Source organism: Pipra filicauda, unplaced genomic scaffold, assembly GCF_003945595.2.
Source record: "Pipra filicauda isolate LSUMZ 115617 unplaced genomic scaffold, ASM394559v2 scaffold7_size6619720_pilon, whole genome shotgun sequence".
Taxonomy (NCBI): Eukaryota; Metazoa; Chordata; class Aves; order Passeriformes; family Pipridae; genus Pipra; species Pipra filicauda.
The window spans coordinates 5,347,377-5,361,977 of NW_024104976.1; the positions used below are offsets into that span (position 1 = coordinate 5,347,377).

Consider the following 14,601-nt stretch of genomic DNA (forward strand, 5'->3'; position numbering starts at 1 on the left):
GCTTCATTGTTCACTGTATCCTGTTACCAGCTTGAACATAATTTTAGCTACTAAATTGGTGCTTCTTTGTTTTGGCAATCAGATAATATTAACTTCCCCTTTGTTTTTTCTTTTCCTGTTTGTACACCTGCAGTCTCAATGAGCAAACAGCAACAGGATTAGTATTTTATAGTTAATCTACTACTCCACACCTGTAAAGAGCAGAATGACAAAATACTTGCAGAGCCCTGAGGAAAAAAACAACAAACAAAACCCAACAAATAAATTAAAAAAACCGCCACAGCAATCCTGACTTCTAACTCTAAGATCTGATTGTAAAATAATCAGATACAGCTAAAATAACCTGAAATAAAAATGGATAGTCTTCCAATAACACACTGTCTGCTTCAGCTGCAAAACTCGTGAGCTGCCTCCCAACAGGTAGTTAACATCACAGTCACTGACTCGCCACCTACACATTTGAAGTGCAGACTAGGAAGAACTCCCCAGAGCCTTAAGTGCTTCTAGAACAGTAGAAAGTTAGTACTCGTATTTGTGATTGAAGTCTCTTTCCCCGTACTAAGTTATGAGCTATTTAACCATTCTTGAGGATCAGAGGCCCAGTACAAACCGCAGTGGGTGGGTGACGATCAAACTGCCGGGAGCGATTCCCTTTGCTTTGTCCCTCCCAGTCCCAGGCTGGACTCCAGCCACACTCAGCCACAAAGAAACCCCCACCATACAGTGGCAGGGTAAGCCTGCTGAGTGCTTAATTGTAAATGCATTCTGGTCTGAGAACAGCCCCATGTATGGGACAAGTCAAGTGAAAAAGTTACCTAATGGCCTCGGGTGCAAGAACGCCTCAGCCTGCTGTATCATTAGGAAATTATCTGAACAAAAGAAAACCCGATTTCAGTAGGTGAACACTCTCGAGGTGTGTCACACTGAACAGCTCCTCATGACTAATTCATTAATTGTGGTAACAACATGCTTCTCCATAACATTCAAAGTACTACCTTCAGAAAACCCTCAGTGACGGCAAAAGGTTTATGAAGTACCTGCCTATACATTAAGGGTACAGGTTGTACTGCCAGCACAGCCCAAATATACTTGCTTCAGCACTTGTCATCTTTCACACCACTAACACTGTTTTCAGAATAAACAGCTCTCAAATTCCTTTCCCAAAAGAAACACTCAGGACTAGAAAAAAAAAGCTAAGTCTATAAATTTATCCTATGGCACTGAAACAGGGATTTAAAGTTGTGCATTGTGTTCTGCTCTTCTGGGTGGATTTCAGACATTCCTTTCTTATCCAGAACTGGAAGTTTTTAGTTCTGTCAAGACTGTATCCACAATAGCTTAATTTTAGGCAGTCTGACATGCAGCTGCATTTATTTAGTCTAAGTACACATTGCAATACTTAAAACGAAAATGTCAAGCTCAGAACTTGAAACTAAAGATCAAAATCTGCCATCATTAGTTTATCTTTTTACTGGCGAGTTGCACGGAATCAGGTAAGGCAGCTATTCCAGCAGGAAGTAGGGACTACATTTCTAGTGATTACAATGCTTTTCTGAAATACATTGTATTTATTACTGTATACATTAGCTTTATTAGTGACCATTTAACAACAGATTTAAGGCTTATGGTTCCCTCCTCACCCCCAAATCTGTACTGAAGTACAGAAGACACGAACCTTTACAAGTACAGGTCTCAGGAAAAAAATCAAGGAGCAAGTCAGGAGGTGCAATTGAGTTGATGTTCTAAATATTCTTTCCTTTTCCACTAAAGACTGAGTGTTCATTTCACTACATGTACTTAGTAACCTCCACTAATTCCAACTTTTTTTATCATTTAAAATACACCACTACTAATGTGTAGACCAATGGAAGCTCCACCTGAGAACAAGGATTTGTAACTGTAAAGACAGGTTTTTAGTATTGTGCAGATTCAGTCCCACCTATCTTAATGCAGCCCTTTGGTGCCACTGAACTGCTCAGCATCACTGTCACTCCATGTAGAAAACTGCACTGTGCACAGCTGCAAAGAAAACAGACCCAGTGTGACTCTGCCATGAATAAGCCATGGCTGGAGGTAGGTCAGATTGTCCAGAAACACTGTATTACCCCTCTCCTTTAGTGAAGGATGTTCATTTTGTCTAGAACAATACCAAATATGGGAATAAGTAGCCACTGCTCTCCTGTTTCCTCTCAAGTGTTCCTAGAACGAACCAAGAATAAAAACAAAATAAACGACAGGAAGAAACCACTGCTGGTCATGAACTTATTTCTGCATATTGAGATCAGGTCTCTGTGGACTGGGTGTGCTGGTATTTCAGGCATTAAGAGCCCTGGAACCAGAATTCCTATTTACCACTAGACAAGCTTTAGCAAACAGTACTCATGGGAACAGTGTTAAGGCTTCTGGAGCAGTCAGCTGGGTACTAAGAACTGGGAAACTAAGTACTCCTTTCAATATTAAAATTGTCAGTTAACAATAACACTATCTATGTGAAATAATCCATTCTCTATGTGCTACTGAAGTTCAACCACCCTGTAGCCCCTCAAGAGGCTCACACACTTCACTACATACTCTTGACACTGAGGTCAAGGTCCATGGAGACTGTAGTAAGTCCTGTAGAGAACAGATATTCTGTGTGTTTGTAGGCAGCTTCAAGCTAGAAGATTAATCTCCAATACTGTATACACCTTTTTAAAACCACAACAGAACCCAGTTCAGTTTTATTAAAATGTAAGTTTTGTTAACCACATATGATTTGTTATTTAAAGCAGGTATCAAACTGGGCAAACTCTTATTTTCTCCAATACAGTGGATCTAGTCCTTTATTGCCATATAGAAACATATTACATAGTGCTGTGAGACGAGAGTGACAGTTACAGATATTTAAGTTGCTTAAGAAACCAGGTTTAGCTGCCAGAAACAGGTACTCAACTGTATCTCGAGTTTCACATACTGGATACTCAGGCACTGTCAAGTCCTCTTTCACTTGTAGGTACACTTCTGATCTGACTTGCTCTGCTCAAGACCTATCCCTGTTTCTCATCTGAAAATGGCTTCTGCCTCCAATTCTGTGGTTGCAACTCAATGCTGAGACAAAAAGTAAGTAAAACACCAAAAGCAGTGGCCTCTCCTACAATGAAGTCATTCTCCCCACTCCCAGTTCTGCTTTAAATGGCACTCAAGTTTTTGATCTTTTAAGGTCAAACCTCAAATCAGACCTCCAGATGTACACAGTGCCATAACAGGATCTCCATCTGTAACAAAACATCCCAGTTCACTTTTTCCCCCCCGCGTCAGGCCTAATTCTTCTTAAAAAACCACAACAAAACAGCATAATCTGTAGAAATTACTCCAACTTCAAGGGCAAAGTATTTGCTGGCAATCTATTCCTATAACCTATAATCATCCAACAGCATGGGCCTTGGAACACTGTTCCTGCAGGGACTTTGCCCTCAACCATGGGTAAGTACGGAACACTGAACACACACCCCGAGGAGCTGCTGAGTCCCAGCACTCAGCTGGAGGGAGGAAGGAAAATGTGCCTCCCCACACAAGCCCTGTGTGCTAATGCCACCCCTCACTAGAGCAACCAGCAAATGGGGCCTTCAGACACCTGCCATTAGGAATTCCCAGCTACTCGAGGAAAAAGCAGGAAGAGGTGCTTTGCAGAGCAAACGGTCACAGTAGAGCAAGGAATGGCTGACAGGTTGGGTACAGCTCAGGATGGATTGATGCATTTTTAGCTGCTTTGCAATAGATTTCCCAGCAGGTTTATGCTGCTCCCCTGTAGCAGCAAGCCTATGCTTCCCTCTCTGCCAGGCAAACCAATCCCAAAAAGGCACCTTACTCCAGTCTACTCAAGTCTTGCAGGTTACACAAAACCCAGCCAGGATCCCCTCAAAAACTGAAAACATCCAAATTGCCCTACTCTGAGAAGCTATTTTTGCTTTTCCACTGCGAAGCCCAGAATGTTTTTTGTAGGAATCTTTGGTTTGCTGCATGTAGCAATTACTAACCAACATAGCAGTTCCCAGGGTATACTTAAATTTGAGGGGAAGCACTGAAAAAGGCTTTGGAGGCTACCAACAACACAGCGTCAAGTTGTGGAAACATGACTGCACATAAGGCACAGTTTTTAGGTGGACAAAAAAAAACTAGCTGAAGTAATTCTGTTATTAGAGGAACTACTATATTTTTATTGGCACAGTAAAATATTTGTTTCCATTGATTAAGGCAATTCAGAAACTAATCAAGTTTGCATGTGGTACAGAAGCCATGTGTAACAAAATCATGCTTTGTAATACACCGGTTTTCATCGGATCCAAATTTTTAAATCAAATTGTGGTAGGAAAGATATCAAAAGTTTCCTGACAGGAATAGTGTGTCAGTTTAACTGTCTTTCATAAAAACTGTACTATCAAGAATCAACAAAAAACCAGAGAACTAATTATGATCCAAGGGTCTAATGTAACAATGGATTCCTGTGACTAATTATTTTTTCATAGATATTTGCATCCTATCATTAATTCCTTAAAAAACATGATCTATATTTAGATAGCAGAAATAATTACACAAAATCCATGTTTCATAGGCCTTACCAGAAGATACTATAGAATTTATTACTGATTCAGACTACATAGACAGCTAATAACGCTGCACTCTGAAAGCAAGAAAGGGTGGTTATGTAGCTTTATATCCCTTCTGAAATGAATCTCAACAAATTTTAAATTCCCCATTTAATTTAAGTATATCTGTGGCATAAGTATGACTTTTCAACTACTGTTATAAATATGTTTGCACATTTCCCTCTCTTTTGGTATGTACTGAATACAGTTGGGGACCAACCAGTACAGGAAAACAAATTCTTTTGTGACTGAGAAACAAGCAAATCAAACACTTCTCAAAGACTGAAAGAAAAAAAAGAAATCCTCAAAAGCATGCACTTGCTTTTGAGTCCCGTGAAACGGCCTTTAAGATTAGGTTTAGTAAAAGTATTCTTCAATATGCCTTAAGAGCACTGCTTCCACTTAGCAAATGAAGTATTTTCCAGTTCTTATACCAAAACATCTGCAATAAGATAGTCCAAACCCCAGGTGATCAGGAGGTGTACATGCTAGTATGCGCCAGAAGAACCACAATTTAAAATATCTAGGTAAACTTTTGTCCTTGGAATCTTCCTACTAACCACTCAGAGCAGTAGCTCACACCAATGAGCTATCAGTGTGTCACAACCCCAAGGACTTCAAATGTGTTGGTAGCATTTGTTAAAAGAAATTCCAATACACTTCGTATCCATGCACTTCTTCACGAAGTTGGGAATAACACAGGGTTAAAAGTTATTGCAAAAGCAAATTTGGAAGCTCTTAGGCGTTTGTGCAGACTTGTATCCTTCAAGGCAGTAAAAAAAAAAAAAAACAAAAACCAAACCAAAACAAGATGAGACAAGCTCTTGACTACCGCTTGGCACTGCAAATACATTACTGACAAGAGGTCCCAGCTTCCATCTTTTTGTATTTCTGCTATTAGCAACATCCAACTCAAAGCACAGGAAAAGACATCAATCACTGCAAAAGATAACAGCACTGGTAAGCTGCCTAGAATTCAAAGCCCCACAAATACTGTGGAATGTCAGACTGAAAGCAGAAGACTGTCCTAGGTGCAAGATCAAACATCAGACAGCATATTTCATAAGACACAAGCAAGAAAGACTTTAAACCTTTCTGTGTGTTGAAAACATTTCCTTTGTTTTATAAAGGGTATCAGGCGGCACTGTTCAGACTTGAGTATGACTTCAACACTTAAATTAGACAAGGCTGACCGAGAAGTGGTTACAAACTCAGGCTCAGCTGATGACAGTGATTCAGTGAGTGGTTCTGAGCTGGCAAAGAAAAAAAGCCCCACACTTCCTGTTACAAGGACAAGTGCAGCGACTCACTGTGAGATTGCCAGTCCAGTTTGAAGGATGCCAACAAAACCCTCTCATTTAGACTTCAGATTGCTGAAGAAAGCATGAAAATAGCTTCTAGAAGCATGTGCTTTTGCATAAACAATTTATGTCCCCTTTTTCTGACGAAGGAGGCTAAAGAAAGACATGTCTCATCATTCCATCTCAAAGCCATTGTACTGTTCCCCTGACAGCCAGAAGTGGCTTTCACCAGACATCTCTGGCAGCTGAAAAAAATCACCCAGATGACAGGAGAACAGAGCATCAGACCTACTCTGTAGTCCTTTTGACCCTTCCAGAACAGTGTTGATCACAAAGGATGTTCAGGATCTGCTGATGTCTGGCTTTAGCTTTCAAGTTCACATTTAGTTGCTGAATTTAGCGAGTAATGTTAGTAGGTAATTCTTTGCACTTTGCACCTTGTAAGTAGGCTTCCCATTAAGCATCACTCCTGATAACTCTGACTCATGCTCCAATTGCCAACAATGCTTTCCTTGTCGGCTCTCACATATTTAAAAAAGCATTTTCAGTTTAAAGTAAAAAAACTTCAATTCAGAATTTGTTTTTAGAGATAGACTTTACAGTTTATGAATCCAATTCACAAGTGGTTTTAATATCCATTAAATGCCACTATGTCTTTGGAAAAAGAGCCTTGACCACACCCTTCTTCCTGGGCTACCTACATCAAATAATCATGGCGTTAGATGTACCTGTTGCTGTACATGATGCCATCAAACCCCAAAGCCTTCACTTATATGAAGTATATTTGATAGATTAGAACCTGTAAGGTTCAGTGTATGAGAAAGCTTTAGACTAAAGACACCTTTTCCTAGCACAGTAATGACTTAGTCAAGCAGAGAGATGCCATGCACTGCCAGGACTTGACTGCACACCTGGGCTCCCCAGAGGGTATTCACATTTTTCAAGAGGTGAGGGAGGAAAGCAGAAGGGGAAAGACTGGAAAGCCAGAAAATGAGGATGAGTCAGGAGAGGAGTGACAGCCGTACTTCCTGGGCAGGACAGTAATTGGCATCTCAGGAACGTGAGGGAAGGGAGTAGGAGATGGGAAAGACTGAACTGAGCCCAGGAAGGTCTGACTAAAATACAGCTCCTCACACCCAAGCTCCCCCAGGAGGCTGAGGCTGCACAAGAGCCCTAACAACGGTGCCGTGAACATCAGGACAACTCCCCAGAGTCAGAGATCCGATCTGACGGGAGAAAATTCTTGTTTACTTTCTGCTGTATTTCTCCAATATTTACAGATACTTCTACACCCGTGCAGTAGAAATAGTAAAAGCCAAACAACACACCATAGCTAAGAGTCCTTTGGCTACAGTATTTTCAAATTAGCAGGCTCTCCATACACCTGCAATACTTCTCCATCCACAGGCAGGGAAAAAACCACTTCCATCAGTTAATAGGAATTCCAACGATGTGTCAGTGACCAGCTTCGACCAGAAAAGCTCCTTGACAGACAACAGGTAGTGAGGAAGTGAATGACCTCCTACAGATGAGAAAATGGGCAAGAGAATCTTTATATAATTTTCCCTGAGAGGTTTAGCCTATTATGCTGAGGTAAACCTTTGTTGCTCATATTCAAGGTGAGAGTATAAATAAAGTGGCTTCATTCAACGAGTTAACAACAGCGCAAGCCAGCCCTGTCTTACCAAAGCCTACACCTGGTGATTTCTCTGCTTGCAGAGGAACTGAACTATTTTCCAAATCCTTATTTCTGTAACACACACATATACACACAGACTCCTCCCGGTTCCAAAAACTGCTTCAATTTTACCGCTTCTAGTCTTGCACTGTTAACTCCCAGAACAAACCCCCTTTCAATTAGGTGCAAAATCCCTTTCTAACACAACTCTTAGTGCTTTCCAGTAGCCACACACCTTCTAGATCCAGAATGCAGCTTCCTAAAAAAGCAGACCGAAGTATTGCATTACAAGAGTACTTTAAGAAACTGAAAAGGAAAGCAGATGAATTTATCATTTATAAGCATTTATTGTGGCAACACCCAGAACCAAAGGGTAAGCAAAAGTAGGACAACTTGGGCAGGCCAACCCCAGACTGGTCTCCATCAGCAGAACTACAATGACCTGTGTCACAACCCTTCAGAACTTCAGAAAGCTCACTGCCAGGATCCCCCAGGGGCCTTGGCATAGTAAGTGTAAGAGCTAGGACATCTGGAGGAAAGATCACCTCTTATCTTTTTGCTCCCTTCTTCATCAGATACAGCAAGTTAGGTTTTACTAATATAAGGATTCTCCTGTAGCTCTGAAGATATTTATTTACATGTTATCTAGCTATTCATTAGTATTATCAATATAAACATGCATACTACATTAGAAGACAAATCCAAACACTGGCATTTCAAATTCCTTATGCTGAAATTAGGAACAGAAAAACTTTCTTTAATATAACTTGGATAGAGCAGTGCATGACCATTTAGACTGATGTCACTTTTAGACTAACTCCTACAACTGAGAAGAGAATATACTGGCATTTATGAAATAAAATTAATTTAAATTATTACAAAAGGAGCTAATAAGACTCCTCGAAAGAGATGTGCAACTTTTTAGTGCTTCAAGCAAGATAACATACTTTCCATGTCAAGACGAGGACATCACTCAGACTTTACTGAGAACTGAGAAAAAGCTTGACATTCCATGTGCTCACTATCACAAAGGATCTAAAAAGCTTGTTTTAACAATCCCCATTCTGCATATGCAGCAATGCTTAAGAACAAGGCAATGAGACAGGCACAAGTTATCCCTACAAGATAAGGAAAAGTGGCTGCAAATAGTTTAGTTAAACCACTAACAGCAATGTCACCCCACTTCCTTCACTAGTTTTGTACAGAGGGCGGGGAAAAAAAACATTTCTGGAAGGCAAGAGATTATGAGAAAAATGCTTAAGATGTGCAGACATACACAATCACCTGTTCAGTTGCATTTGAGTAACGTTCTGCATACATTAGTGTCTTCTGAAAAAGTGTCTAACTTACACAATATATCCATAAATCATTCTAAGGTCTAAACTAGAAAGAAACAAAGACAAGCTCACACACAAACACAAGCCTAAACAAAACATGTCAAGTACGAATCACCACCTTTACTACTGAACACGCTACTGTGTTTTGTTGTATTTTATATATCAGACACAGAGAAACACCATATAACTGGGAGATTTTTCCATTAATGCACCTCTAGACATAATGCAAAGCACATGCTCTTACCCTCCCTAATACTCCACATTTGGCAGAGAGCAGGGTTTGAGTTTAGGCTGCTGTTTGCAGCACCAGACAGAAAAGGACCCTTCCAACAGAGAAGCATCACTGTCTTCCTTGTGACTTTCTTGCACAAAAAAAGACTTAAGACAGTACAAGGTCCCAGTTCACATCACACCTTAGCTATTTTAGGACCGAATTCTAAAGGCCAGCACAAGGCCCCTCAGGCTAATCCAGTCTTTTATTTCTGCAGACTTTCAGAGGCACTACATGTAATCCAGACATCCCCAGCATCTGGTTGGACTGGGCTATAAATATCTGCCCTCTACTGATGTCAAGCTATGTTGAACTGCTACAAAAAGGTTCCTTTTTAAAAATCAACTTTCCATCTTTGTTGAAGAGGCGGAAACAGAAAGACACCATGTATGCCCAGACAAAATGCTCATACTGACTGCAGCAGAAAATTGCTTAGCATTGAAACGCTGCTTAAAGGCAACATAGAAACACTTTAGTTTTTCAAGGGAAGTAAATTAGATAACCCTGTCTTGCTGAACAACTTGTGAGTTAAACCAGATATTGCTGATTCTGCTTTCTCTTGGAGCCTTCCCTTCTCACTCTGCCCAACAAATTGGTACAAAACTGCAGAAGTACTCTAAAACAGAGATCATGCAAAAGCAGCCAAAGTCGATCACCGGTGGCTTGTTGTTGCATTTAGTTGGTTTTGTAGTTGGGTTTTTTTTATACAAATATAGTAGCAGTTTATGCCTTAGAAAATATTGTATTTGCAGATTGACATTCAGTGTTTTATCCTTCAGAGGGCCAAAACCAGCTGACAGTACTCAGGGGAGCAATCTTTCCCTGAAGACTACAGAGCTATTTTAAGTGAATCAAGACCACATTATCACATCAATGTGACAAGATCATTTTTGTGACAGATTCTCTGTCCAACTCAGGATCCTCCAATGTATCTCCATAAACTATCCCAGGATGTGATGAAAGTTCAAGCCCACATTATAATGTAAAAATTGCATGAAGTCCAGCTGACCTTACGTTTCACTTCGAGCAATTTTCAGCTTCTGCCAAGAGGTTTCCCAAGTATAATGGATAGTCCTTCAATGGAGTGGGACTACTTGACACATAATAACCATTTTTTAAGTCTTACAGGCTGTAGCCAAGCTGTTAGAGGCTGGTAGGGGTTTTTTAATTATTATTTTGAATTTAAAGCCTTGAAACACAAGGTTAACAAAATAGATGCACTTCAAGAGAAAAATTTCAACAGTTGCCAGATGTTCCTTAGAACTGTCAGCTTCAATGCACTTCTGCCCCATTGTTGCTCATTCCCATCTTGTATTACCATGTACAGCCATGAAATGTCATGTCTGCAGATCTCCTGAAACCATTCTGTGAGCTCAATATAGATATTCATCTGGATTAAAAATAAACCAGCAAAAAAGAGCACACATATTGCTAAGTCATACAGAGGTTCAGTCTTGGCAGCTGACCTGGGTGGGGCAGTGCACCACGGCAGAGACACCAGAAGAGGCACATTTAGACCAGAGACACCTTTATACACTCTGCTCTACCAGCCTGCCTGCAAAGTGGGGACAGCACTGATGTCAGTGCTAACCCAGCACCCTGCACTGGGGACCCTGTCAGAGGAGGGAAAGGTCACTCTAAGATCTACAGAGAAGATATGGCAGAAAAAGACTTAATTTAGAGAACACAAAACACTCATAACGTTCTGCTTCTTTTTCCCTCCAGACATCAAAACTGTTAAGACAAAGTAAGGGGAACAATGTGAGTTTTTTAATACAGCACAGAGAATGAGTATAAAGTTTCAGGATATTAGTGGCATGATTCATGTTCATCAGCAGTCATTGTAAGTCCTGCCAGGCAACTCTTCTGCCAGCTAAGTTACAAAATACTACCTTCTAAACAATTGTTTCAGCATAATTATTTGTGAAAGCATCACTTTTAAAAACAATCTTTTCTGGTTTCATTGTACTCATTACTTACCAACAATCTAAAAATGCAGTTCATATTAGCTTGAGATCTCACAGTGAAGGACTACTTCAGTATCAAATTAAAAGCTGGAGCACAACTGTGTCAACACTTCCCTGAAAAGGGTATCTCGTGCAAGAAACTAGTTCTCTTATTTTGATAAAGTAAAACTCGCAGACTGTATTAGCAACTAGTTATGTGCATTGACAAGAACTGTACTTTGATTGAAACCTTTCATTAAAAAGCAATTAATGGCATAGATCAACTGGCTGATCTTAAGGTATTAATAGTAACAGGTGGACATCCCTGAATCACCTGCACCAAGGCCTCCCAAGCCCATTTAACATGTCAGCAGTCTGGGCAATGACACAACCTCTACCAGGGAGCCCGTAAGTGCCACAGGTGTCTGTGACCCAGCAAGTACTGAGAAGCAAAGGTTATGGCTAAAGTGTTGATCTGAATCACCTGGTGAAACAAGCAATTCCAGGGAACACACGTACCTCACTCAAAGCTCCTCACCAAAAGCAGGTTCGTAAGAGCTGGTGGTATCACTATCTGAGACTTAAACAGACATTTTAGCTTCCTAACTTCTGTGATGCTTTATTTAAAGCAAAGACTTGTGCCTGGTAACACCTGTGTGGAGCACAACTGTACTTGCCTCAGGAAGTCAAAGCACAGGCAATTGCAAGTAAGAGAGGCATCCCTGAAAAGGTATTGGAGGTGAAGCTCTGAATACACAAGGACTAGGCTGGTCGGTTTTCAAAATTTAACCTTAGTTAAGCTTTAGTAGACATATTGCAACAGTTTTCTAAGTACCTTAACTCTCAGATCTTTAGTATTCTGATTTAGAACAGTTTTAAATAAATTACTTATTTTAAAGTTGCGGATTTTAGCCTAGTTTATTACCACATCGGATTTTTCACTACTTAGTGTAGGTTCTTGTGTAACAGGTAGACATAATCGTTACCTGAATTACTTCAGGATGAAAGCCATTATCAATCACCAGGAGGCAATTACTGAGGACAAACCAGGTTTACCTGCCGAACCTCAGTTTTCCCTCGGTCTGGCAGTGATGTGTTTAAGTGATATCGCATCCCCTTATCCCCCCGGCCGCGCACAGCCCCGGCGGTGCCGGAATTCCCGGGATACTCCGGGAGCCGCATCTGCCGCACACGTGTGTGCTCCCCCCGGGGCCGAGGTGACACCGGTACCCGAGCACAGGGAGGAGGACACGGCGGCTCGGCCGGGGGGCGCGGGTGTCCCCGCACAGCCCCCTCCGGGAGCGACCTCTAACCCGGAGAGGCGTCACCTGTTGTTCCACCACGCCGCGTTCCCGTCCCACGGGATTCCCCCCTGCTTCAGGACACAAACATCCGAAACCTCGCTACATCCCGAGCGGCGGGAGAGGGCTGGAGACGCGGCTGGTGCTCCGCAGGCGGCGCCGGCCCTGCCCGAGCCCCGCGGCGGGACGGGCGGGCTCGGGACGCGGCTGAGGCACCGGCCCGGCTCCGAGGGCACCGACCCGGCTCCGAGGGCAGTGCCCGGCTCGGCCCCGCTCCCCGCAGGCCGGCGCGGTTACACAACCCCCCCGGCCGGGAGCGGGACACGGGGCGCTGTCGCGGCCCCTTCCCGGCACCGCATGGGGAACGAACCGGCCGCGCTCCCGCCGCCGCCCCGGCCCCGCCGAGCCCCGCGCTCACCATCGCGGCTCCTCCGGCGCTGCTGCCCGCGGCTCTGCCCAGACACGCCGGCGCCCCGGGACGGACGGACGGGCGAGAGGGAGAAGGGGAGGGAGCGGGAAGCGGCTCCGCCCTCCCCGCGCGCGCAGCTCCCAGCCAGGGCGGGGCGGGAGCGGGATCGGATCGGGATCGGGGCGGCGGGAGGCGGCGTGGGATCGGGATGGCAGCGTGTCCAATTATGTGTCCATACATGGAGAACTCGCCGCGGCGCAGCCGGGACGTCATTCCCGGAGGGAATCCCGGCGCCCTGGAGCGGCTGCTGCTCCTGGAGCGCTCCCGGTGTGCGCCCCGAGCCGGGATAGGCAGCCGGGGCGGCGGGGAGGGCACTGCCTGGTGTGACGTGTTGGAGTCGATGGTCCTTGATGATCAGTGATTCTAAGAGTGGGACTCCATGATCCTGGGGGGTCCCTTCCAGTGCCAACATTCCGTGTGTGACATCCCGTGTATGCTTTGAGCGAACAGGATCGGCCGCGCCCCCGGCGCCTGTGCTGCGGGCTCTGCCCTCCGCCCACGGACCCACAGAGCTCAGGTGCTGCTAATCCCTGGAAACAATGGAAAGTACGACCTGTCTTGTCACCGAGTGGATGCTGAAGCAAGTCCTACGGGCACCTCAAGGGCGCAAAACAGCCCAGGTGCCCGCAGGCAGCCGGCGTCTGCTCCGCGCAGATCGGGTCGTTCTGACCGGGACACAACCGGTACAACTTCCAGGGACTGCGCTCTTCTAAGGGATCAAACCGGTAAACCCACGCACAGCCGAGGACTGGAATCCTGTTAAACGCTTCTCCTCAGGATTGAAGCCCCGCTGTTGGCTCTAATGGATTTCTAACCCCACTTCTAAGCCAGAATAGAAATAAAATGGAAACAACATAATGTAACAATCATAACAACAGCCAGACCACGAGTCATATGTTGATACTGCTTCCAAACCACCTTGAAAAGCACTCCCAATAAGTACAGTTCCTGGTTTTCATCAATGCATAGTACTGGGATTTAGTGTATTTCTGATTAAAAAGAAGTGCAGTTGTTGGAAAAATAGGGAATAGTTTATACAGCATATATGTTTTCAATTTTCATTGTTTGTTTTTATATACAAAATAAAGACTTGCTTCCACACTAATTTAGAGATCAGGCATAAATGGATTCACTTTTGACTTTTTGGAGGAAAGCCCTGCTCCAGCTGCTCCAAGGCAGGTGCTGGTTCTGCAGCCAGATCTGCCAGCACAGATGAAGGACTGTGCCACTCACACAGGTACATGGCTTTGTCCTCACGGATCTGGCTGCAGGATAACTCTGATGGTTTGCAGACATCAAACATGGCTCAAACCACCCTGGTGCACACAGTCTGGAAATGGGACTAAACTTCAACCATTTATCTGGCCTCCTCTCATGTCCCACAGACTTTGATGGTTTGGATGAAACACAACAGCCCTTTGGGCATGTTTCATCCTTGGGGTTGAAGAATAAACAAAACATTTCCTCAGCTCAGCTGGGTTTAGACTGTATGATTACTGATCATGTGAAGCTTGGGATTTCCACAGTGGATTGCTTGGATGTTAGCTGACATTGGTATGAGAGGTAGGAAATACTTTCATTGAGAAAATAGCTGGGTGGGAAATATGAGCTGCAATAGCTATTAAGCAAAAATATATCTGATAATGCTGAAAGTGCACAGAACTTCACAGGAG

The 14,601-nt window shown here is 43.4% G+C and overlaps 1 protein-coding gene across 3 annotated transcripts in view; it reads right to left on the reverse strand.

Moving 5' to 3' along the window:
* MYO1E (myosin IE) overlaps positions 1–12,983 on the reverse strand; it is a 79,755-nt gene extending 66,772 nt beyond the window's left edge. For all 3 annotated transcript variants that reach the window (XR_003543648.2, XM_027736911.2, XM_027736914.2), the window contains exon 1: positions 12,878–12,983. Coding sequence is in view for 2 of the 3 variants with exons in the window: in XM_027736911.2 (XP_027592712.1) it covers positions 12,878–12,880 (3 nt within the window). In the remaining variant the exon portion in view is untranslated. The remainder of the gene's footprint in view (positions 1–12,877) is intronic.
* Between the last annotated feature and the right edge of the window lie 1,618 nt (positions 12,984–14,601).